Below are 25,711 nucleotides of genomic sequence, written 5' to 3' on the forward strand. Positions count from 1 at the left end.
AACCATTGGATGATGATGATGATGATGATGATGGTGATGGCTGTTTTACTCCAGTTTGTATGTCATGCTATCACTTGATGTACTGTACCTTTGAGTTTGAGAGGTACATTTTATCATATGTTTTATGTATCTTATGTTCAAGTTTGTGTTTCACCTGGCTGCAAGACAAATTTACTCCTTTTGGACTATAAAGTTGAAGTTGATCCATGAACCCAAACTTGCAAATAGCCCCTTCAAAGATTTCTCCAGCGATTTAGCATTGTACGTCTACAAAATTGTCAGACTCATAAAGGACAGTTAAAAAAAAGAAAGAAAAAGAATCAATGCAGCAAAAGCAGTGATATCGTCTTTTTTTTAAATTCCATTGCATTTTAACTTCTTTTTTAACCTTGACACCGTCACCTACATTACTAAAATGCAACTCGACTGCCGACAGCAAGGTCAGCTTCAAGCTGCTTAGCCTCAAGCAAGGATGAGGAGCAGGCTACAGAGGTCTGGAATGCTCACTTCTTTCTGACGCCGCACCTCCAGATTTCTTTCATTTTTAGACTCTTAGTCACTCTTAGTCTTTAGCCCCAACTGTCACTGACCTCACTTGGGGACATTTATCAGCGCAGCTCCCTCTGGAGCCACAAAAGGCTTTATACAAGGACTTTCCCTTTAAAAGAAACATAAAATGGCATAAATGCTGCTTACCTTTCTGTTTTTTGTGAAGACATGTGGGCATCCTGTAGATATAAAATGCTGTCTCACACACACACACACACACACACACACACACACACACACACACACACACACTTCTTCATGCAAAACCACAGAGTGTCTTGTTTTTTCAAATAGTTTTTACCAGACTGTTCTGCTATATTGCCTATTCATTCTCATGTTACTGAAGCATTAGTCTGCTGCACCACTGCGAGCAAGGAAGCTTCAGCCTCACTGGAGTCTGACTGCTGATGTGACCAGCCTGCTAATCATTTATAAGACCAGGCTTTGGGGGTGGTATAGTCTATACATACACACACACACACACACACACACACACACACACACACACACACACACACACACACACACACACACACACACACACACACACACACATACGCATACGCACCTACAGTACACATACACGCTGTTCTTGCTCTCAATTTTACTCCAACCCTATCTCCAGATTTAACAAAATTTCTCTTCTCAATGATTGATGCCTTGGCCACCCAACGCCATGCCTCATCCCTCCCCTCTCCACTCGGTAAGCCCCGCCCTGTCCAGCAGCTTATTGGCTGCCACAGAGCTGTCAGATGGTCATGGATGCGAAGCAGAGCAGACTGCAGAGCTTTATGACTCATTCTGCTCTGCAGGCAGGTTGTGCTCCTGTAGAGGGGTTGAGCTCTTTGGTGATCCTGCGTAGCCGGATCCCCATCTCGTCGTTTAGGGGGAAAGAAATTGAGATAATGGAACCTTGAAAATGCTGTTCAGCTAATGAATTACACCAAGAGCCTCCATGATGGTTGCAACATGTATAAGTATCTTCCCAGCCTCCGCAGTACAATGCTAAGGCTTTATTGTTTCATGTTGACACATTAATTGTTTCGAGTTATGTTATCAAGCAAAAATTTCCAAACCGTTGCCGTTCATTTGCTGCTTTTTATTGTAACTGAATATTTTTGACTGTTGATGAAACAAAAGAACCAATTTGAAGTTTGTTCTGCTTCTGATGTTTAATGGACATACAAAATTATTGATGAATCTATGAGATAATTAGAAGATTGACCAACAGTGAAAATAATCATTCGCTGAAGCCCTTTTCAGGTTTTTTTTTTTTTTTTACCGAGCATTTTTGTATCCCGCATCTTTTGCTTCAGTCAACACTTGAGTAAAATCCGTGCTGACGGTGAGTCTGTTTGACCACAACAGAACATTACTGAATCCTCATTTCTGCTCCTCCAAACCCCGGCTGTAGCCTTTAATGTCGGCTGACTTTAGTACGTCTGAGGCGTTTTAATGAATAAAAAGTCAAATGATATCATCCATTTTAGATTAATATAAAACAGCTTCTTCCTTTATGACATAGATTTGGCTCATATTTCATGTAGTTGTGGACCCGCAGTTACTCAACATTTTCTCATATGTTGCCTAGCAGTACAATTTAAAGCTAAATGTTTTCTACATGGTCAACAAATTGCAAATATATTGGTATCAACCACATACTCTGTGGTTTCTCCAAGTCACATTGTTTGTGGTACTGTACACTTCACAAATTTTTGTGCTCAAGCTGCGCTGTCACTCACACGATCTTGTAGTAATGCACATTGAGAGCTTTGAGATCTGTTTTCGGATGAATTATTCTATTTGCATCTTAATATAAAAGCAAGATGAGGGGAAAAAAATTATTCAGCGCTGCTCTGCCAAACTGTTGACATTTTTACAGGCTGTCTCCACTCAGCCGAGAGCTATTTTAAGACTGTTGTTAGTGAGGAGCCAAATGCTTGTTACTTTTGCTGCCTGTGAGGGTCCAACATTGTTGACTCTCTTTCTCCCTTTCTCCCTTTCTTTTATTCATTCTCTGTCTCGTTCTGTCTTTACACAGTGTTTCCCTGCTTCTGCGTGCTCTGGATTTCATGCACATGTACATTTGTACGAGCATATTTGTGTGTGTGTGTGTGTGTGTGTGTGTGTGTGTGTGTGTGTGTGTGTGTGTGTGTGTGTGTGTGTGTGTGTGTGTGTGTGTGTGTGTGTGTGTGTGTGTGTGTGTGTGTGTGTGTGTGTGTGTGCGCGCGCATATGTACATTAGTGTGTCAGAGGTTAGTGTAGTGCCCGCAGATAAGCTTCTTGAGGACCTTGGGATCAAAAAACCCCATATGAGGTTTTAAGCCTCCCACCAGCTCACACCTCTTCACTTGAAAAAAGAAAAAAAAAGGCACACACACAAAGATCGAAGTCTAACGTTTGTGTGTCACCTCACCAGTATTGGAGTGTGTGTGTGTGTGTGTGTGTGTGCCCGCAACTAACGCTTGCCCATAAATCTACCAGGATCAAAGTGACTCTGGAAAGGTGGCAAAAAAGTGGATGAAGGGTTTGAGTTTACTGCAAGTGCTTACACTAAAATACACACAAACACACACTAATCACATTCTTATTTGTGTTATCCCCATGTTTGAGTGTGTGATTAACTGGCAGCTATGCCTATAGCATGTGTTATTAACGGATGAGTGAGTGTTGCCTGTTTGTGTACATTTGCCTGTGTGTGCATTGCCTTTAGGTTTCCATTAAAGCAATTTTGGCAAATACCAGATGTTATTGGGTGATGACTCAGAAATGATGTTGGGAGACTTCAAAGATGACGACCAGTCCGATGAATTCAAATAAAATGCAGCTTTATTCAAACAGTGAACAAACTCTCATGACAACGAGACAACTGTGAGCATACAGACGTGTCTGCTCAAGGGTGACCAACCTTTACATCAAAATGGATCCCTTTTAAAATTAATATCCAACCTATCACCAGAGTTTACTGGCAGCAGATTGGTTAAGACACATAGCATTTAATGTCTCCAGTTGGATTCTGGCAGGGTCCCTTGATGCTCGTCGTCCCTCTTCTCATTTCCCATATTTTCTGTCTTTACTGTGAATACAAACTAACATGGAATGCTTTCAAATCACCTGTCAGAGAGCTGTCAGTCACATTGTCAGTCCTTCAGTTTAACTGTCAAATATGCTTCTGCATCATTGTCCTCAGAACAACACATGAAGGTTTAGACTGTCAACACAGCATGAGTGGTAGCTCTGCTGTTCGCCGACTGAGCCATTGTTGTTCTAGCTTTAGTCTATTAAGTTTCACACGTCCGGTCTTGTCTCGATGTACTTCAGGTAATCCATCGTACGTTACGCAGCATGTCCTTATTGGTTTTGAATTGTTTCGTGGTGTTGCAGTTAAACAGGCACTGCTTTGAAAAGTCCTCCTTGAAGGTGCATTTAGGTACTTGTGGGAAGTGTAGGAAAAGTGGACTCTCGCATGCTTGTAATTCAATTCAATTTTATTTATAGTATCAAATCATAACAAAAGTTATCTCGAGACACTTTACAGACAGAGTAGTTCTAGACCACACTCTATAAATTCCAAAACCCCAACAATTACAGTAATTCCCTCAAGAGCAAGCATTAGCAGTGGCTAATTCTGCTTGGTACAGCAGTAAATGTGGCTATTTTTCTATTCAAAATAAGTTTGGCCCAGCTGTGTCCCGGGAACAGACTAATCCATGTAATGGAATGATAATGAGTTTGGAGAGGAACACCATCCATCCATCCATCCATCCATCTTCGTCCGCTTATCCAGTATCGGGTCGCGGGGGAGCAGCTCCAGCAGGGGACCCCAAACTTCCCTTTCCCGAGCAACATTAACCAGCTCCGACTGGGGGATCCCGAGGCGTTCCCAGGCCAGGTTGGAGATATAATCCCTCCACCTAGTCCTGGGTCTTCCCCGAGGCCTCCTCCCAGCTGGACGTGCCTGGAGCACCTCCCTAGGGAGGCGCCCAAGGGGCATCCTTACCAGATGCCCAAACCACCTCAACTGCCGCTGCTCCTTTCGACGTGAAGGAGCAGCGGCTCTACTCCGAGCTCCTCACGGATGACTGAGCTTCTCACCCTATCTCTAAGGGAGACGCCAGCCACCCTCCTGAGGAAACCCATTTCGGCCGCTTGTACCCTGGATCTCGTTCTTTCGGTCATGACCCAGCCTTCATGACCATAGGTGAGGGTAGGAACAAACACTGACCGGTAGATCAAGAGCTTTGCCTTCTGGCTCAGCTCTCTTTTCGTCACAATAGTGCGATAAATTGAACGCAATACCGCACCCGCTGTGCCGATTCTCCGACCAATCTCCCGCTCCATTGTCCCCTCACCCGCGAACAAAACCCCAAGGTACTTGAACTCTTTCACTTGGGGTAAGGACTCATTCCCTACCTGGAGAAGGCATTCCATCGGTTTCCTGCTGAGAACCATGGCCTCAGATTTAGAGGTGCTGATCCTCATCCCAACCGCTTCACACTCGGCTCCAAACCAATCTAGTGAGTGCTGAAGGTCACAGGCCGATGATGCCATCAGGACCACATCATCTGCAAAGAGCAGCGATGAGATCCCCAGCCCACCGAACCGCAACCCCTCCCCACCCCGACTACGCCTTGATATCCTGTCCATAAATGTTACAAACAGGATTGGTGACAAAGTGCAGCCCTGGCGGAGGCCAACCCTCACCTGAAACGAGTCCGATTTACTGCCGAGAACCCGGACACAGCTCTCACTTTGGTCGTACAGAGATTGGATGGCCCTGAGAAGAGACCCCCTCACCCCATACTCCCGCAGCACCTCCCACAGTATCTCCCGGGGGACCCGGTCATACGCCTTTTCCAGATCCACAAAACACACGTAGACCGGTTGGGCATACTCCCTCTGGTCCCCCTTTTTAAAAAGGGGAACCACCACCCCGGTCTGCCACTCTTTTGGCACTGTCCCAGACTTCCACGCAATGTTGAGAGGAACACGGGAAGCTAATAAAGAAGGAGTGCAAGGCTCTTACTCTTTGTGGCGGCGCTGCCATTGATCACAATTACTGAGGGGAGGAGCGGACGCCAGGTTATTTCAGAGAAGAGAGCAGGTGGTGGGGGACGAGTTGAGTTACCGTTAACGATAGAAATAGATGACGGGAGGAGTGGGCCTTAAGTAACACGCATGACAAGAGGAGAAGGGGAAATAAGACAAGAGCCGAGTAGGAGGAGAGGAAGACCGATGATGTGGGATAACAGGAAGGACGATAGGGTCAGGTGAGAGGCAGTGAGGACAAGAGGAAAGTTAAGATTATTGAGGTTGAAAAGCTGAGGGAAGAAAATAAATGATCAGGCTCGGTATGACTGTCTGTGGGAGGAGGTATTTCACCTCTGTGCCATATACTTAGCCTGTCGTTATGCTTGTGTGACATGGCAAGGTCACACCTGACCGGACTGTTGTCAAGGGAACCATAGGCACCTTCCTCCTTAAAGCCACAGGCATTCACGCCCCCCATCACACTCACACATTTTCAGTGGTGCTTTTCAATACCCTCGCTTCTCACACTCGTGTCTCTATTAATGAACGTCTGTTACATTCAAACCATTACCAAATGAGTTGCTACAAAGCTAATGAAGCCTATCAGCTCCACACAGCTCGCTCTGGATTTCTCAGTGTTTACAAAATGGTGTTGTCCGGTGACATTCGCGCGAGGCAGCTCGAGTGGTGCGTTTTAAGTCACCGCTGAGACAACAGCAAAATTCAGCTTTAGAGACGAAGAGGACATAGAAATTACAAGATGATTACCTCTTCTGAAGAGTCCATCATGTTTTTAAACGCTACTAGCACCTGCGTGGAGGGGGGGGATGAGCGATCACCGAAAGACCTGTGTCATGTGGACGCGCCAACAGTGTTGTCATTACTTGGAATTCCTAATGGGGCGACAGAAACTACGCACTATAGCTTTAACATTTGTCATCCATATTTATTTCCATTAATAGAATGCAAACCTTTCCACATTGCTTGTCATTGTAAATGTTTTAGATCTCGGACAAAAAAAATGCAATTTAAAGAGTCACCTTGGGCTCTGGGAAATTGTGAGCAGCAATTTTCACTATTTTAGACATTTTATGGACCAAAGAACATTCAGCAAATTGAAAAAGAAATCCCATAAGTGACAGATAAATCAGTTAAATGAGCCCTAAATAAGTCAAGGCTATTTTTTGCATCTTGCTTCAACTTGCTTTACCTTCTAGTAGTTTAATATTTGATATTGTTTTATGGCCCAATTTGTGTGTTTGTGTGTGTGCACGACTCCATTTGTTGTCTTTGACAGATGCGCTGTATTTCTTCAGAGACTGGCCTTTCCAGAATGTCAGAGGTCAATCTTCCCACAGATATCATTGAACCGTTCTCTCTACCTCCGTCTGCTCCACTCCTTTCATCCACCCATGTCTTCTTCTCTTCAACTAATAAATAAGCAAATAGCAGCGGCTGCTGGGAAAACACGAGGCGTTGTCATCCAGAGGGGCATTCAAGATTTATTTAGCGGTGGTGAGTCAGACAGCGAGGTCTTCTCCAGTTTGTCCTATAGAAGCATGAAGACTTTATGACAATTTGATGCACTCAGTAATTCACTGAGGACACACACAAACACACTGTTCCTCTCCCACACACCAACACACACACCCCGCAGATGGAGGTCTTTCCTGTCTTTTATTATGCAATAACACAAGGACATGGGCATAAATAAAGGACCCGCATGTGGACTTGACAATCAAAGATGCATTAGATTGATTAATCAGGAAATTTACAAAATGTGGAAAAATGCCCCTAAATGTCCTTCAAGCTCTACGTGACTTCTTTGACTTGTTTTGGTTGAACCAAAAAACCCAAAATATAGGAAATTAAATTATATTAAAGATAGGCACACCACACGAAACACAGACATTAGGGGGGCGAATTTTTAAATTGTAAGAGGTCCCCTGCTTTGTCCCGAATAAGGCTTTAAATTATTAGAATATATAAACGGAGTGTCTATTTGCACCCCCGGTACGAATAGCCTCGGCCACACAGCTAAGCTATTTACACCCTGTGACGTAACAACAAAAAAACGTTGCTCGCGTGCACCGAAATCATGGCGGACGTTCATCTTCCATGACCGCAGAAACTGGCATATTAGGGAAGTTTTGTCTCTAAAGTTTATAACAATTGAATTTCGAGCGGAAAATGGATACTACAGTTGCGCTTTCTGTCTTCAGTGAAAGCATACAACCGTTAGTTTGTTAGCTAGTACCTATTTTTTTGTATACAGTATGGTTACCTAGCAACCGAGGCTTGAAGAAACCAAGCGGTAAACAGTTGTTCAACTTCCTGAAAGAACTGCTAGGTGAGTGGTCAGTACACTTACCTATGGTATGGGAGTTTGGAGTTCGATTCCCCTGTGTGGTGATCTTATATTTTTAAATTTGGATTGGATAATTTGCATGCAATTTTTTTGCAGGGTGGTAGGGGAAGACTCATGAATATGCCTGCTCTGGTTGGGTTGGTTAGGTTTAGGCAAGAGGAGTGGGATTGGTTATGGTTAGGGTAAGAATGTCAGGGCGATAATATTCCAAAAAGGCGTAATGCATGAGTAGTATGGATAACTGTGTGTAAATATATGCCAAGGTACTGTAAATGCACAGGGGTGAAAATAGCATACATTGATATTTGTACCAGATAGGGTATTAATAGAACACATTGCTGTGTGCACCGGCGGGGTACTAATAGCATTCATTTCTAATTGCACCAGGGTACAAATAGCACTTCTAATTGCACCAGGGTACGAATAGCACTTCTAACTGCACCAGGGTACAAATAGCATACACTGATAATTGTACCAGGGGTGCAAATAGCATACACTGCTAATTGTACCAGGGGTGCAAATAGCCTCACCCATATATAAAAGTAGAGCTTAATTGGAGTGTGCTGTCAAGAAAATATTGTTTGTTGCATTGATTAAAAAAAAATGAAAAAAAGAAATCTCTAAAATATAACATTCCCAGAGCCCAGATTCACCTTTAAACATCAACTATTTGCAATCTTTACTTGCTCGATGTCTTTAATATTAAATGTCTGTAATATATAAATGACTCTTCACTATCAAAATCGTTGTAGCTTATTTAGTCTCCCAATCAACGTATCGACTAGCCGACTACATCGGGCGGCGAAAAGATGTTGAGTAGAAATAGGACACACAGATTTATTGTAGAAATATATTTACATCACATCCTCATCATGTACTCGAAAAAACATGAATGCAGAATTTTTGGGCTTCAAACAGCTGGGACGATGACAAGGGAAACCAGGCTTTAAAAACTCCCTTCACAAACATACATGTTGACAGCAGTTTGAAGCAAGCCAGGGGGTTTGGCTGAGACCTGTCGATAAAACAAACGCCTCCAACCAAGTACAGTACACTCCTAAACTCCTCTTCACTGGAACTAGAGTTGGTAAAACAAGAAGTGAAAATAGTGTGTCGGCATGGAAAAATGTGTTGACGTGTTTTTCAAGAGAAGTAGTGTGTTTTCCTAGTAGGAGGGTTTATTTAGCATTTTGGAGCCAGCAGCCATTAGAGGAACTGCAACCTGAGGCACTTCCACATACCGCCTTTAAAACGTTCACTTGTGGTGGCTGCGGCTTTGTCCAGACATTATCGATAGCACAGCTAAAACCGGGAGGGGAAATCTGCGTGCGTCTCTGTGCTGTATTGATCATCATTATCATGTCAGGCGCACTGTAACTAGAAAGCTGCTCCTCAGATCTCCCATTCTCCAGGCGACGTGTTTTACAAAACAGTTGCAGAAGCACATTAGCCGACAAGGACACACAGGGCATTGACTTTCACGTGTGGGAAGGAGCAGACCTCGCTCCAAGAGCATCTGCTAATACTTTTTTACAGTTTTTTTAATAAAGACGTCAGGCTTTTTGACATTCAGTGGATGTGCAAACTTCCACTTCAAAATCTTTCTCAAGTACCAGTATAAAAACCAGATTCGGCCCTCAAGAGATTTAGATCCTATTGGGAATTAATCCCAATCCTGGTTTAGCTAGGACTCCATAAAAGACACATTGAGTTGTTTGTTTTTTCCATTATGCATGACAGCCTATAATCATATCCCAGCTGTTGCAGTGTAGAAGCAGGTTTGTAATTATTTGGGCAACAAAGCGCAATACAAGTTTTATTTATATAGCACATTTCAGCAACATTTCAACACTATTCAAAGTGCTTTCTATAAAAAAATAATAAAGTGCAATTAAATAAGATTCAAAACATTTGTTTATGAGAGTAGAAAATGAAAACAAGCTAAAAAGAGAAGAAGACGATGCTGTGCTCCCATTTTTCCAATCCTTTCTGTACAATCAAAGGCGTTGTTTCCTGTGCTGCTCCTTGCCATCGTACCCTGGTGTGTTTGTCTTTAAAATCCTCCTTTCACTCTGGTCTGTTCCTTTGTTCAGATTGATAATAATGTGTAGTGACTGTTGAGGTGTAGTGACTGGACCGGAGAGGAAGCGGTTGTGGCAGGCAGACTGTTTTGACCTTTACAATGTGACTCCCATCGTCAGCTGGGGTTACAAGTGCTATATAGTCTAGATCCACCACGTTCCACAATCCCGGAATTGCTCCGTCGCCGCTGGAAATTCCGCCTGATGACACTCTTTTCGGCCGGATGTCCGTTACTTTCCGCTTCCTTTGTGTTGGCATTCTAAACTCCGGTGGATTTCTGAGGACTATGGTTAACTGCTCCTCAGATCTCTAGCTAGCTAGGCTGTCTGTCCAATCTGAGTTTTCTGTTGCACGACTAAAACTACTTTTGAACGAACACGTGTTCGTTCAAAAGTAGTTCCACCAAAACAAGGCCGAGGCTATTTTGCTTGACGACTGTGATTGGTTTAATGAAATGCCAATAAACCAGAGCACGTATTTCTCCCATCCTGGGATGCTGTGTGGATTAGCCAGACCCTCCTTCACAGTGCTGTTGAGGAAGGTCTGGCAATGTGAGACTACAAGTGCTGTAACCGTGTAGTCGAGGAGCTGTTTTTTTAAGCATTTGGCTGATTGGTTCATGGGGGGTTTCTACAATAGTTAAGTTAAGAGTGCAGGGGTCATCGCCCAGGTGCCGTTTAAATTTTCCTGTGAGAGACAAATGTCCGAAAATTAATCGTCTGTTAATCCCATTGCTTTTACTAATGCTTTAATGGAAGGCTTGTGTTTCTGCCGAGGTAGTGATGCAGAAGTCCCACTAGGCACTTGCATCCATTTACTGAGCAACAGTTAAGTACAGCCTCAGCTTGGCTGTTTACTGTAAGTTTGTCTCAAGGAGAATTTTGAATTTGTTGTGTTGTGCAAGTAATCCAGTGAGCAGTTGATTAAGAGACAAGTTTTGTGCTACAGTTCTGCTGCTGAGATTTTTAACATTCATCCTGATTCTGTGTAGATTTGAGACGTTGAACAGCGAGCACCATCAGTATGACATCTTATTTGAGTTTTGATTCATCATACTCGAGGGTCGAGGAGTTTTAGGACTCTCCAGAAGCTATAACCTACAGCTATGATGTCCGGCGATGAAGGCCCAAGCGGTGTCATAAACATTTACTGTCTCATCAGCTCTGTGATTGATCACTAGCCTGGGTAAACCTTGACAAACTTCCGGCAAATTTGAGATTTGCTGTGCAAGTCCGTCTGGCCAAGAAGCCCATTCAAGCCCATTTCCAATTTTTCCAAATCGAGGCACCAATTACAACCGTTGAGGCGGGCTTTACACAACGACGATAGCGCAGCGACGGCAAGCAGCTTTTTGTTTACATTCAACATGACGGCAGTGCAGCAACCCGTTGATGCTGCTGTCGCCGCTACGTCACCCGGATCGTTTGTCTGATTGGTTGAAGGACTATCCAATTGCGCCCAGAGGCATTTGAGCGGCGTCCGTTGGTGACGCCCCCTTTGGAAATGAGCTGTGAATGAACCTTCCCCACTCTCTGTTACAACTGAGAAGGGTCTGATGTCAACCAGGCTAATTGATCACACTCTGGGAGGTACAGACCATGTAATGTAGCCTTTAAGAACCAGGAAATACAACACTTGTATTACGACATCCAAAATTTAAGACAATATCAAGCCTAATATATCGATATAATATCGATATACTGCCCAGCCCTATGATCTGTCTTCCAGTCTGACTGTCTCACCCCTTCTTCCTCGTCCATTTTCTACCCTTGCCTCCCTAATGGCTTACGTCAGGTCCTTCAGTCCTATCCCAAATCGACCCCTGGCTCCCAGCCTCCTCTCCACCTTGATTCACTCCACTCAGATCCAGCAGGTGTAATCAGAAGCTGCACTTAGCTGCCCCTTTTCTATCAGAGGGAAAAATTGATTTGGATTTATTCGTAGGTTTAGCCTCTCCTGGCCACTTTGATCTTGTGCAGAAAGCCTTTGGACCGAGGAGGAAGGCTCTCGGTGTTTGTCGCTGAGTGTTACAGTGGTTGCATCAGCAGTCCATTTTTGAGCGCTTAAAAAAAGAAGATGAAAGGCAGTAAAGTGGGGTGAATTTGGAGGAAGGCCTAGGTAAGATGAGAGGGAGTTGAGGGTGGAGAGGTGCTATTTTTCTGTCCACTCTGTCTGCCTTTCATCTTTATAGTTGAAATAGAAGTTTGAGTGTGTTTGTTTGTCTATCAGCACTCCTTCGTTCCCACTTGTCCTGCCTGGACTATTGATCTATGCAGAGCGTGGCCAATTGTTTTCATTATTGATGATGTTGTTTGCTTTTTTTTTTTCTTATTCTTTTCAGTCACCCAAATCACGTGGAATGGATTATTATGTGAATGCAGGCTATAGAGTTGTTGGCTAACATTATCTAGGCGTTGACCTCTACACACCACACCCAGTACAGCGGGGATTGGGTGGTGATTGTAACTTACCCCTGCGGAACTTACTGGTGGGTGCTGTGGTGGAGGTGGGGCTTTTAAGGTGCTATATAAACAGCAGCAGTAGTTGCAGGATAGCTTTCAGATGCAGCAACAGTGATAGTCAAGCACTGTACCTGGGGTGACAGAGCTTTCACCATTGCAGCCATTGCAACCTGATAGTTACTGGTTTTATTGTTTTTAATTGCTTTTAATATGCTTGTTTTATATGTTGGTTTTTATTGCTTATCTGTTTTTAATTCGCTATACTGTATGTGCTGGTTTTACTGTAAAGTGTCTGAGTACCATGAAAAGCGCTATATAAATAGAAGGTCTTATAGTGGCAAAAGAGTGAGCAGGGCACCGACTGCTTAGCAAATATCGCATTGGATAGAATAGCAGCATACTAGCTCATAGCCATTGCTTCATGAACTAGTGATTTTAAGTCTATTAAATCATGGCATATTGCAAAAGGTGATGCCTTTTTATATTGCTTGTTTTATTCACCCCAAATCCTAAATATATTAAAATTAAAATGCTACAAAAAACGAAATCAGCAAATCTTCATTTGAGAAGTTGGAACCAGCAAATGTCGGCATTTTTATTTAATAAATTACTTAAATAAGTTAGTTGGTTAGCATAATCTTTGGCAACAGCGGTACATATGTATAGAACGTGCACAGGCACTGATAAAGTGGGCCAGGGAATAGGAGTCGGGATCTCTTTGGGGGTCATTATTTGAATTTTTTTTCTCTCTCTATTTTTTTTTATTCTTAGAATTGTACTCATTTCTGGGTTTGTTCTTGTTGCTGATGCATATGTTATTATATTTCTTCTGATGCTGTTTTCTTTAAACTCCTTAGTCAGTTAAATGTCTTATTGTATATTTTCATACATTTATGCATTTTTCCTCTCTTCTCCTCCTTTGAATGAAATAGTCCTGTCCTAAAGAAAAAGCCACTTTTAATTTATTTTTATGTTTGCGATGTTAGACAGTTCAACACATTGTGTCAGCCGCTTTCATCCTGAGATCTCTATTCTCTCTGTTGATATGTCCCTCAATTTCCATGTCTCCTGCTCCCTCCTTCTCTCTTCATTGTCTGACTTCTTGCTTGTTTCTTCCTCTCTGTATTCATCACTGTCTCCACATCTCCTTTTTTGCTGTTGTCATTTTACTCTACCTCCCCTTCCTGTCTCTTTCTTCTCTGTCTGGTACTTTGTCAGCCTGTCTGTCTTTTCCCTTGTCCTGCATGTCACTCTTTCACATGATATTCCATCTGTATCTCTGCATTTTTTCTTTGTTTTCTTACTGTCTTTCTGAACTCGCCCAGGCAGGCCCTGCAGGACTATTTAAGTGGTTTTTAAGTGTCTAAAGATGGAGATGAAATATTCAACAGACTGACCCCTGGCTGCACATCTGCTGTTTGGGTGTGGTGTGTGGTTCTTTGATTCCATTTCAGTTCTTTAAGTGCTTCTGGTCTTGTATGTGTCTCTGTGTTTTTTTTAACAGTACCTTGTGTTTGCCTAGTGTGCATTTTGTGTGTGTTGAGCGTTAGGAAACTTGTACTTACACAGCTCTCTCCAGCATCCTTTTGTATGTGTGGGCTGGCGTTGGAAAAGGACACCTTTACAAAAATAGCAAACCATTTCCAGTCCCATTGGGGCATAGTTGAATCTTTTTTTAACAGCTTCTAATCAGAAAAAAACACAAAGATGTGCTAAAGGCCTCTTCAAGTGTCACTTTTCATTTTATCTTTGCTTTATTTGATGGTCCAGTGGAGAGTCAGAAAGGGGATGACACATGCTGCTGCTTTACTTTTTCATGATTTACATTGTGTTCATGCACTGTGACAAGTTGGAAGATATCACCAGTTTCCATCAGCTGTTCAAGTGTCTTTGCTAGTTTAAGACCGACGCAGTTGTCAGTTTCCAGTCCAGCGCCCACGTTGTTTAAATAGCAAATGCACCTGCACCCATCTTTGCGCTCATGGGCATGCTGGTCTTACAGGGAGGTGTGTTCAGGTGCATTCTTGGCGTATTGCTATCTTGAGGCAGCGGAAAGTGATCACGCCATTGACCAACAAAAACCTGGTCTAAAGTCAATAACACAGCACGTCATTGTTATTTTAACAGCACATTAGAAAAATGTGCCTAGGCTCATACACACACACACACACAGGGACATGCGCAGCCCACCAAAAAAGTTACTACGGCGCAAATCCGCCATCATAATAGCAATGCGCCAAGGTACAAACGTGCCTGGCTTTTAAAGGGAATAGGTAATGACACTCTGATTTATTGCATGTTACACCCAAAACACACCCATGAAATAATGAAGACACTAAGTACAAGCCTTTTGAACCATGCGCCTGGCGCACATAATCTTTTTTCTGCCTCTAGCAAAAGTGGATTCGTACAAGCCCTCAATGCACCTGCGCGCCAGGCGCTTCCCGCTGGTTTTTTCAGAGCTTGTCATCATTCTAAGCATCGTTTCAGAGATGTTTGTTTTTGTTGTCTTTCAACTAAGAGTTCATTGGGAAGCTTTCACTACCTTTGACAGCTTCGCATCCATTTTGCAGAACAAATGTTCATCACAGGGAAATGTAAGTAGGGAAATACACATCTGAACAGGTGTTGATTTCTAATGATTGTAAAGAACTTAAGCTCTTTGTTTTGGCCAACAGCTTGTTAACTATCCACTTATTGGCCAAACCTGGTAGTTTAGCTTTGTCGGAAAAGAATGGACCACTGATGACTTGTTGATGATGTTGCTTGAACATTGGGTGATATGTCTTCTAATCCAAGTCTGCTTGTTCTTTTGTCTGCAGGCTGTTCAACTTGACTCTGAAGAAGCTGATCATGCTAAAGGAGCTGGATAAAGACCTCACCTCTGTGGTCATCGCCGTCAAACTGCAGGTACGAGATATCTCCATTAATAATTTTCAAAATAAAATACGCGGATCATATTTCCCTGCACTACACCTTGAAAACGTCATAATGGGCGGGAGACAGGCCTGAAGTCAACAGGTCAAACTGTTGTTGGTTTTGTGGTTCTGTTTATAGAAACTACATAATGTTATATCGCGCGATCATACGTGAATTCGCGAGATCTCGTGGGTCCTCGTGACTTCAGCTTGGCCGCAGGCGTTCCGCAACAATTCCAGACCTGGTGGGTACTGAACACAGCGGAGCCGTTCCGCAGTTGGTGGAAATTGCGGATAACTGCTAAAATGGATTTGGTTTCATTCACAAAACCATAATATATATGGAAATATAATCCAATATAATGTGAAATGATGCTATGAAACAGAAAGATAATGTGTGGGTTAAAGTAGCTTAACACTTGTATTCAATTTACACATTCAAATCCCAGTGAAGCTAGAAACGGTAATAAAAGTAAAATATCATCATTGCAGCAACAATGTTAAAATATTAAAAGGCAAACAAAAAAAGTCAATGTTGATGTTTGTAACATCTGATTAAACATTCCTGAAAATAAATAAAGCCCCATCGGTGACTTAGTGTAGTTGCTTGAACAGTTTTTTAAGCTCTGCTTACAATTTGGCAATTCTTTAGCTTTAATCATTAGTATCAATATTTTAGGACCAGTAGATGTTGAAGTGAACCACAGAATAAGCGTTTTTGTTTTTGTTTTTTTTATGTTTCTGTAGGAGTCGTTTGTTGTTCTGTCGAGTCAGCTATTTGGATCTGGACACACTTCCTCTCCTTTGTTTACAGCAAAAATACGTCTGCAACTCCTCTACATTTGTGCAATCTAAGTGAATTATTATGCTTGAGGGGAGCTTCTTGGTATAAAAAGTCCAGTACAATTTCTAACCATTTGACATCTTTCTGACAGCAGATGCAGCTAAGTTGGTTAAGGTTATCATGAATACCTTAAGAATATATTGTATACTGTCCGATTTGGTCTGCTGTCATTCCCTAACATACAATTAGGAAGGGAACTGAAGAGTTTATCAGTGTTGACTTCATCCATATTTAGTGTATTCCTTTAATTCTGCACCTTTCCTGCACTGTTGCACTTTTGTGTGCTCTAGGTCATCTCCATCTTGTCCATAATTGGAAGAATAACAACAATTTTCTTGTATTTTGTGACACAGAATACAATTAAAGGTGTTTAAATCCCTCTTTATTGCTGTAGCTCCACTCCCAGTTTCTGCTCCTTGGCTTGTTTTCACTCCTCACCATCTACGTCTTTTTTTCTAAGTAAACCATTAAATTCTCTGCTGTTTCTTGCACACAATCCCCTTTAAATTCTTTTTTCCATGCTGCTGCTGCCGCTTGCTCAATATTCCCCTCTCAATAATTTCCTCTTCTCTAGCTCCCTCTGTGTCGACCTCCTTTTTCTCCCACACCTCGCTTCTCTGCATGTGCTTGATGATAATTCATTGTTTTGACTCTGCTGGAGTTAACTGGGCAAGCTGCTAACGGTAATCTTTCCATCTTTCCCTGCTCTCATAACACTGTCTCTTTTGTCTTTGTCTTTCTGTCTCTCCTCCTTTTGTCGCCTACTCAGGGTTCAAAGCGGATACTGCGCTCCAACGAGATCCTGCTGTCCTCAGCAGGACTGACAGAGACCGACCTGCAGCTCACCTTTTCCCTGCAGGTAAAAACAAAGGTTCAGTGTGGGCAGGTTCCTGTGCATCAAAAGCAAACACACACTTTGTTCTTGTAATCTTTTATTAACAAAAAAATTAAAAATGTTTGAATATCTTCCTTCTGAATAGCTTAATCTACATCGACAAAGAAAATTGCCTAACTTTTGATGTCAAGCTAAACTACCTGTCTTCCTGCAGAGGATCATATTGGAATGATTGCAATCATATTGGAATGGTTGCAATGATTCTCTGTGAATAGAATGGGTGATTAAAAAAAGATAGTCCGACTGAAGGACTACATGCAAATTTAATCACCACTGTTTTCTGCAAGTGAATATTACATTTATAAACAACTTACTGAGCAAAAGTGAAGTAAAAATCAAGCCTTGTTTTTTCACAAACAAACTTCCTTGTCATTCTGGAAGTTCCTCTCTTCTCAGGTAGTGCTTTAACTTACCATTTACTTAATAAAAACTAACCATTTGGATTTTGGAACTTGTTGACATACCTTTTTATATAGGCTACATTCAACTTTCTACCAGCTCTGTGAGGCTGTATTTAGGTTGATGCTAGAATAGATGGTCCGGAGGGATGGGTGAAGGCATGATCTGCCTGTGATTAGTTGAGCGATTGGTTAGCCAATCAGAGGCAGACTAGGGTGGGTCATGCCTTCGCCTGTCCGCTGTGTTTCTAGCATGCTAACATGCTCACAATGAAAATGCTAACATGCACATATTAAGCAGGTATACTATTTGCAGTGTTCATCATCTTCTTAACATGTTAGCATTTGCTAATTAGCACTAAACACAAAGTAGAGCTGAGGCTGATTGTTGAAGTTTTGTAAAATGTCGATTTTTTTCTCAACCCTCTAATAGTGTATTCATGCAAAATCGGAATCTCTTAATTGCCTTAAGCATACAAAAACATGAAACATGTTTTCTTTGTTGCTTCATGTATTAACCATCAGAACCGTGCATGCATCAACACTTCCACAGCGTTTTACATTCACTTCCACCGTGCATTCAGGCCGAGAACGGTTAATGTAATTCCCAGCAGGGTTTCTTCTGCTCTAAATCATCTTTTTCAATTTCCATGTTTCTAAATGCTGCTAAAAGGTCAGGGAGTTTCTCTCTCTGGATCTCCGCAAGTGCAGTGAGCCAGACATTATATATTATACATTTAACTTTCTACAGCAGCAGCACTGCGGAGAGGAAGCCTATTAAAACTGAGCAGCAGAGATTTCGAGGCTTTAACATTGTTACAGGAGTCTGTTTTGTTCCATTTATAGTGCAGCCGGTGAGATCCTTAATGATGGGTTATGTCATAGTAAGGCTGTGACTAAGTGGTTCCACACTTCAGGACGGCGGAGACAGGTCAGCTGGTGTGAATGCCTTACGCAACAATCGGCCTAATTGTCATGACCTGGGAAACAAATGTCAATCACTTTATCAGCCTGTATCTGATCCCGTCCAGCAGGTCACACATCTATCAGCTGTACTGTGCCTGTGTTTGCTTATGTGTGTATTTATGTATATTTGTACCTGCAGTACCCACACTTCCTAAAGAGGGACGCCAACAAGCTTCAGATCATGCTGCAGCGACGGAAGCGCTACAAGAACCGGACCATCCTGGGCTACAAGACCCTGGCCCTGGGTCTCATCAACATGGCCGAGGTATCACAACTTGATTCAACCCTTGGGTAACACTGAAAAGCAACATGGAGGTTTAAAAGAAAATCCATCTCACTCTTCAGTGCCCTACAGAAGTGATGTAATGTGTTTACATGTACTTTTTTCATTTATTTTTTAGTTAGTATCCCACATCCTCACATAAAAAAAGAAGAAGAAATAATTAATAGCATTTTGACAGCAAGTTAGTTTTTCCTATCCGACAAAATACACAGTTGTACTAAAAGCATAGCCTGTATACAATATGGACGTAGTCTCTGACGCCAGCAATAGGTTACTGAAGAGACAAAATGATGCTCAAAGTGGGCGTCTCCTGGTGCCTCCAGGCAGCGCCATCTTGGCAGTGACTGACGTCCCGGCTAATCCAAACATGGGCAAAGAGGTGGCGCGTGGATGGAGCTGAGGCGGGCCAAACGAAGCCTACAGTGTCGTGTGACGGCACCCACCTGTCGCCTCAAAGCTGCATGCCCTTAGTTATTTATGAAGCCCGCCCCCATCCCCACCCTACTTAGCAATAGAGACCAAAACCAAAATGTAGGTTTTGGCACTTCCACGTTTGCTTCATTTTATTTATTTTCAATCCTCATCACGATTTCCTACAACCTAAGGTGATAGATTAATGTTGCTTTTTTTCCCTGACAGTCTAAAACCAATAAATATTCCGTTAACTATCACATAAACCAAAGAAAAGCAGCAAATACTCACAAGGTGAAACGGGGGAATGTATAAATTGTTTGATTTTCAAAACCGTTGATGATTATCACTGTTGATTAATGAATCGATTAGTCGACTAACTCTCAGCTCTAGACTTGACTTCTTGTTTTAAGAGGACTAATTCAAGGAGACCGTTTGTATTCATAGGGACAAAAAAATCCATTTGAAAATGGGTTTAAGTAATCTACTCCTGTAAAAGAAATCCTGGTAAAACGGAACCAAAAAGCAGTTAATTTGCACATTGTTGCAGGATAGATGGAGGAAAGGCCTCCTCTTTACAACTGCTCGCTACGTCTTTGTGTACTTTCAGCACCTCCACAGCAGCAGATGGAGGTCAAGCCGCGAGTTGTTGAGTCAGCGGAGTCTCGTCCTCTTCAGCCACACAAACGTCCCAGCTGATCTGAGCTGTCGACCCCAACAAACTACCGGTCACAGGCTCATTTCCTTAAACATGCAGCCTCTGCCTTCTGCTTCAGTCCAATCTCGGTTTAACTTTGTTTCACTAAGTGTCCTCACAAAGTGATTTTGAACCTGATATTAACAGAATATAAAGGTCGGTCTTCTCTCATGCATATTCCTCCTTTTATTATTTGGAAACTTGTATTCACAGCGGCGCCTCTCAACGCGTATTTAGTGCTAACCTTCATCCAAACCCAATTCAGGCAAGTGCACCTTAAAATAAAACTCGGAGTTCGATCTCTGACCTGGCGTTCTCTTCTTGGCTGCCATAAATGTCGCCATAAATCAAACTCCCAATTAAATTTTAGCCTCTTCTGCCAAAAGCTTCTCGCAACTCTCCGTCTCTCACATTATGGAACCTTTTCATAAAAGGGTTGTGAGTTCTGGTGTGTGTCTGTCTCTTGTGGGTGCACACGTGGATGTCCTTTGGGCTTTATGAATGTCCAGTGGCTTTCATAGAGAAGTCAGAATTATTTACAGTATAAAAAACCTTGAACAAACTGCTCTCACCACAAAACAGACAAAATCACAAAAATACAGACTTCATGAAGAAGTAGTTTAGTATGAATATTTTATCAAGGACATGAATAAAGAAATAGTTCTTGCAAAATCTAAGCCAAACTCCATAGAAAATGTTTTTTTGAATCCAAAATAGTGTGTTTGTCAAGTATTTGGCCAGCTGGCTATCTGAGGCTGCCTCTGCATTTAAAATGAAGTCAAATTTTATTCAAGAAGCTCTTTGAGCAGACAGGTTGTGCTTTGCAGAGGGCAAAGGACAAAAAATGCAGACTCGCACGCATGACGGGTTCAAACTCATTTCCTTCACAGGCACAGTAAGAGTCTGAATTCTGCCCAGAGCTCTGTGTGTCTGTCAGAAAAATAGTATGCTATTGGGGACACACTCTGGACTGTATGAACTGATCAGAAGTCACAAAGAAATGTCATTTTGATGGTGCTTCTTATATACGACATGTAGTTTCCACTGAGCCCGCAGGTATTGTGAGGATGAACTGCTGAGCAAGGAATCCTTTACAAAGAAACATTGTAAAAGCAAAGCCACAAATCAGAACAATTGCACATTGAATTGGCCCTCATTTCCCACGATTCTCTTGAGTCTGTTGCTTTAAAGAAATTGTCGTGTTTATCTGCAACACTCTGAAATGTAGCTGGATTTATATATCTGCGTTATGGGTAGAGTGGCCGACTAAGTTCTGTTTCTAGGTTTCTTGATTTATTGTTTAAGTGTATGAAACATCAAAACGTAGTGAAAAATGCACATCACAACTTTACAGAGTCCATAGTGATTGTTTTATCCAGCCAACGGTCCAAAAGCACAAAAATCTATAATTTACCATCATACAGTATACTGTATGATTAAAAACAAGCCGCAATTCTTCAAATTTGAGAATCTAGAACCAGCATTTTTGCTCGAAAAATGACAGAAACAATGAAGCGATTACCAAAGATTAGTTGATTAATTTTCTTCCGAATGACTTCTAGGTTAATTGACCATTGGTTCCAGCTCTAGTCGTGTTTTCTCCTGCACGTTTCTTTTGTCGGTGGAGATTGTTGAGTATGGACATTTTTAAGGAAGTTGAAAAAAGATTGTTGTCTCCTTTTCAGTAATGTACATCTAGCAAAACCCATTACGCTGCAGACCTCATTGTTCACAGCCATCACCGCTCAGCATGGATATACATCAACATGGCGATTGCACGGCGGCAGTGTCCTATTCAATATTGAGACCTAGCAAAATAGGGATAAGTTGTATCTACAGCTGGGTGTCAGTTAACCCCTTACTTTGCTTATAAAGCCAGCTTAACGTTGGCACAAGCCATAAAGTCAGCAAATGTACTCATTAATGTCATTAATTAAACAGCATCCATCTAAAGTTAGCTAACATTAGCCACCTTAAGCTACTGGTCATATCAGACCAAACGAGACTGTAGCAGCAAAATAGAGTGTACTGAATAGAGCAAGAGTGGATTGAATTGCTTGTTCAACTTTGTGAGAGAAAGATAGTGTTATTTATTTAAAAGTTAAATAGTCTCACTTTAAAGACAAGAAAAGGAAACGGGGGTGGGGGGGGGCAAACTCTGCACATAATTGTGTCACTTTGAAACGTTTGATGTTTCACATTAAGTCACTGGTGAAGGAAGGTTGTTAAAAAAGCTCATGTTATTACTGGTTGTTACTTTTATGTGTGCCATGATATCACCATCAAAGAAACATTATTTTACAAGAAGTAAAGGTGACTGAGATCACATTAAAATGACGGGTTCTAAAACTTTTATTCATTTATCGCATTGCATGTGCAGTTTTGTTACTGCAGTTTTTTTTTTAGCAATCAGTCAATCAATACCCATAAAGGTCTTCAGTAGCCAGACAATTTTGCTGCACCTTTTTCTTCAGAAATACATTACAAACTGCTTTTACAGTCATTATTTAACACTTCTACTGAATTTTTTCCTAACATGACTTAATTATGTAAACTCATGGAATCATTCAGGTTTGTCCATTTCACTAGCATTTGCACAACTTCAGATCGCTCCACCTCTAATTTTGCACATAATGCCTTGCATTAATGGAAAGTCCAAAAAGTCCCATTTTAAATGCTGTAATTATCTGCATGATGAAAGTATGTTTTTAGAAAAAAAGGACTGCATAATGGAAAACATTAGTCAATGCAATAGTTGAACTCTGTGGGCTCTTTGTAATGGATTTTAGAAAGCAGTGGCAGAGTTTCAGAAGATGAACCATCAGTGGATTTAGGCTCTTCATGGGGGAAATTGGCGATTACATCAGTGTTCCTCATTAAATATGTACATTGCATTTGATTTTTGCCTCGGCAGATTTGCATAATTGTCTTTCGGACTGGAAAATGCTTAACATGAGCTGCTGCAGGAAGCTTTGGAGAGCTACCAGCAGCATTTATACAGCAGCATCTGAAGCAGTTTAGCTGAACCTCAGCCAAGCGAACGGATGTACAGCAGAAATGTCTCTCTTTAATGTGTGTCTCAGGCTGTCTCCATAATAAGATGCTCAGACTTCATTAACTCTCCGAGTGTGACCAGACTGCTGAGAGAGGCTAGATGTCACTCAGTTAGAGGCACAAACACTCCCACAGGAGACGCGATGCTGCCGTTTGCTGCAGCAGCACAGAGAAATGTATGCTTCACATGTTGATGTTTTCGGTTTCGTTGCCCGTGACAGCTTCTGGTTCTGTTAATCCCTGACTGCTATTTCTGTTTATCTCCTTCAGCCTCCTTTTTTTCTTCTTGTTCTCTCTTCACCTCGTCTGTCCTCATTTCTTCTCTCACTGCCTTTACCAGACTCTCTGTATTTCTCTCTGTCTACACAGTCTTTCTTTCATTCTCTTTCATCCGTCTCTTCCCATCCACCTCTTCCTGTAATGGCGTTTAAATCATGTTCCTGCGGGGCCAGGTTGGCTCAGTGGGTAGAGCAGGCGCACATATACTTAGAGGTTTATGCCTCGACCCAGAGATCCAGGTTTCGAATCCGACCTGTGACGATTTCCTGCATGTCTTCCCCCTCTCTCTCTCTCTCTCGCCTAATCTGTATTATCAAGATAAAGGCAGAAAAGCCCAACAAATAATTTATGAGAGAACCATGATTGAAATCTTCATTACTTTCGATAATTGTCCAATAATTGTAATCCATTTAAAATCAGTAGTTAATTCAAACCACATCGGGGCTTGTTCAGAAATATAGATAGAACAATGCAGTGCAGAAACCTTTACTTGTAACATAGTATTTTAACAATGTGGTATTAGTACTTTTACTTAAGTAAAGGATACTTCTTCCACCACTGGATGTAGCACAGATTTAATGCCTAACTCTAACATTGGCTGTTTTTTTTTCTCCATCCAGGTGATGCAGCACCCCAGTGAGGGGGCCCAGGTCCTGGGGCTCCACAGCCAGCTGAAGGACGCCTCGTTGCCCGTCGCTGAGATCAGAGTCTACTCACTATCCAGCCAGCCCATCGACCACGAGGGACCCAAAGCAAAGATGTCTGGTAAGCAAATCCTCTTACCACATGTGTCTCTCTCGCTCTCTCTCTATCTGTGTCTGTCCTCCTCTCCTCACGGACGTCCTCTGTCTCTCCAGATCGCTCCCCAGACATCGACAACTACTCCGAAGAGGAGGAAGAGAGCTACTCGTCAGAACAGGAGGGCAGCGACGACCCCATTCATGGACAGGTGTGTTTGGAAAAGTGTAAACAAGTTTGTTCTGTGATGTGGGGGGGGGGGGGGTCCTCAAGAACAGTGGGACACGGAAGAATAAAGGCGAAAAGAGCAAATCGGAATAAGGATCTTTTTCTTTTGTAGTTCTGACCGCAATAACATTATAGCCACCGAGTTAATTACTGAGATCTGAGATTAATTGGCTAAAAAGAAGTTAGACTGGTGAAGAAGCATGAGGGGTTAAGGCAGTCATCCAGGTTTTAAAAACACGCAGTTCGACATTTCAGGCATTTACTTTTGGTTTCACCTCAAAATAGAAATCGGTCGGCCTGTTTACAACCTGCCAAATCGTCTGACCGCTCATTGTTGTAGCAATGTCATCATGACCTCAGCAGTACTTTGATAGGTGCAAGGTTATAATAACCATTAGAAACAATGGACAAAATCATGAAATTACCTTAGGCTGTATGTCTAAACTTCCTGACTTCCCTAACCTAAATGTGGCCCCTGGTTTCTACTAATTGTTAATTTAAGCCTTTAAAAATGGCTCACAAACATGTAGTTTCATTTTTTTTTAATGCAAGAATGGAAAACCAATTTTACCTCGTCATAGTTGAATAATGACAGTTTAGTGCAGCCAACGTCAACTGGCGGCCCACGGGCCACATCCGGCCTGCCAAAGCTTTTAGTCTGGCCCGCAGAATAATCCTGAATTCACAAAATGTAAAAAGGAAAAAATGTGTTCTGTTATTTATCATTTCAAGCATTTAGAGCAAAACCCAGCCCCCTGTATTTGCATCTCTATTCACATGCTGGGATTCTGTACAGCGATGCCCGAGCTCCACACACACAGCTGAGCCGAGATGTGTGTACGTTAAAACACGCAGCACCTGACTGACTGTGTTCTAACTCATGCTAGTCTCTTTTCTGTAAATAGACTACAACTAAACCTTTGTGAGTAAAAAGTCAATACTTATCAATGCACTCACCTGTGTAGACCGGCATAAACATGTAGAAAGCGATATTTCAACCTGCTCAGTCCACTCTTGTCCACCGCGCTGTATTTTACGCAAACACAGGTCTCTCTGCAAATAGCAAATTTTTAAAAACAAGCTAAAACAAAAGCTGTCAGTTTTTAGTCTAACTGTTTATCTTAGTTTGCAGGGAATCAAATTTGGACAAATTCTTGTAAACCTCACTGCTGGCTGAACAAACTCTCCGCTAGAGCAGACAATCTATGGAGGTAGCCTATAAGACCAAAACAGATACATGTGGACAGACACTTAACAGATACTTAATATGAATGACGCGATCGTTATGTTCGAGTTCTTCATTCTTGAGGATGCTGGTTGTATTATTTTGCAACAGCATCTTTCATTGCAAATGAGGCATACATGACGAGCGCATAGCCTGCTTATCAGTCATTCATCATTAAAGCTGGGCTTTTCCACGTCGTTAACAATGACATGTTTACCTACAGCCATTTCTTTCTGCAAGCATTTTCCACCAATCAGGACGCTGCATACTACAGTAATGTTTC

General features: G+C 42.1%; 1 protein-coding gene across 4 annotated transcripts in view; it reads left to right on the forward strand.

Moving 5' to 3' along the window:
- Positions 1–25,711, forward strand: part of pacs1 (phosphofurin acidic cluster sorting protein 1) — a 65,880-nt gene that overhangs the window by 20,812 nt on the left and 19,357 nt on the right. For 3 of the 4 annotated variants that reach the window (XM_028563994.1, XM_028563995.1, XM_028563997.1), the window contains exons 2-6: positions 15,315–15,402; positions 17,024–17,113; positions 18,653–18,778; positions 23,858–24,002; positions 24,095–24,186. In XM_028563994.1, coding sequence (XP_028419795.1) covers positions 15,315–15,402; positions 17,024–17,113; positions 18,653–18,778; positions 23,858–24,002; positions 24,095–24,186 — 541 coding nt within the window. Of the gene's footprint in view, positions 1–15,032; positions 15,090–15,314; positions 15,403–17,023; positions 17,114–18,652; positions 18,779–23,857; positions 24,003–24,094; positions 24,187–25,711 lie in introns of those variants that run through there. The other variant, XM_028563996.1, reaches the window with a different exon arrangement.

This window comes from Perca flavescens, chromosome 19 (assembly GCF_004354835.1).
Source record: "Perca flavescens isolate YP-PL-M2 chromosome 19, PFLA_1.0, whole genome shotgun sequence".
Classification (NCBI taxonomy): Eukaryota; Metazoa; Chordata; class Actinopteri; order Perciformes; family Percidae; genus Perca; species Perca flavescens.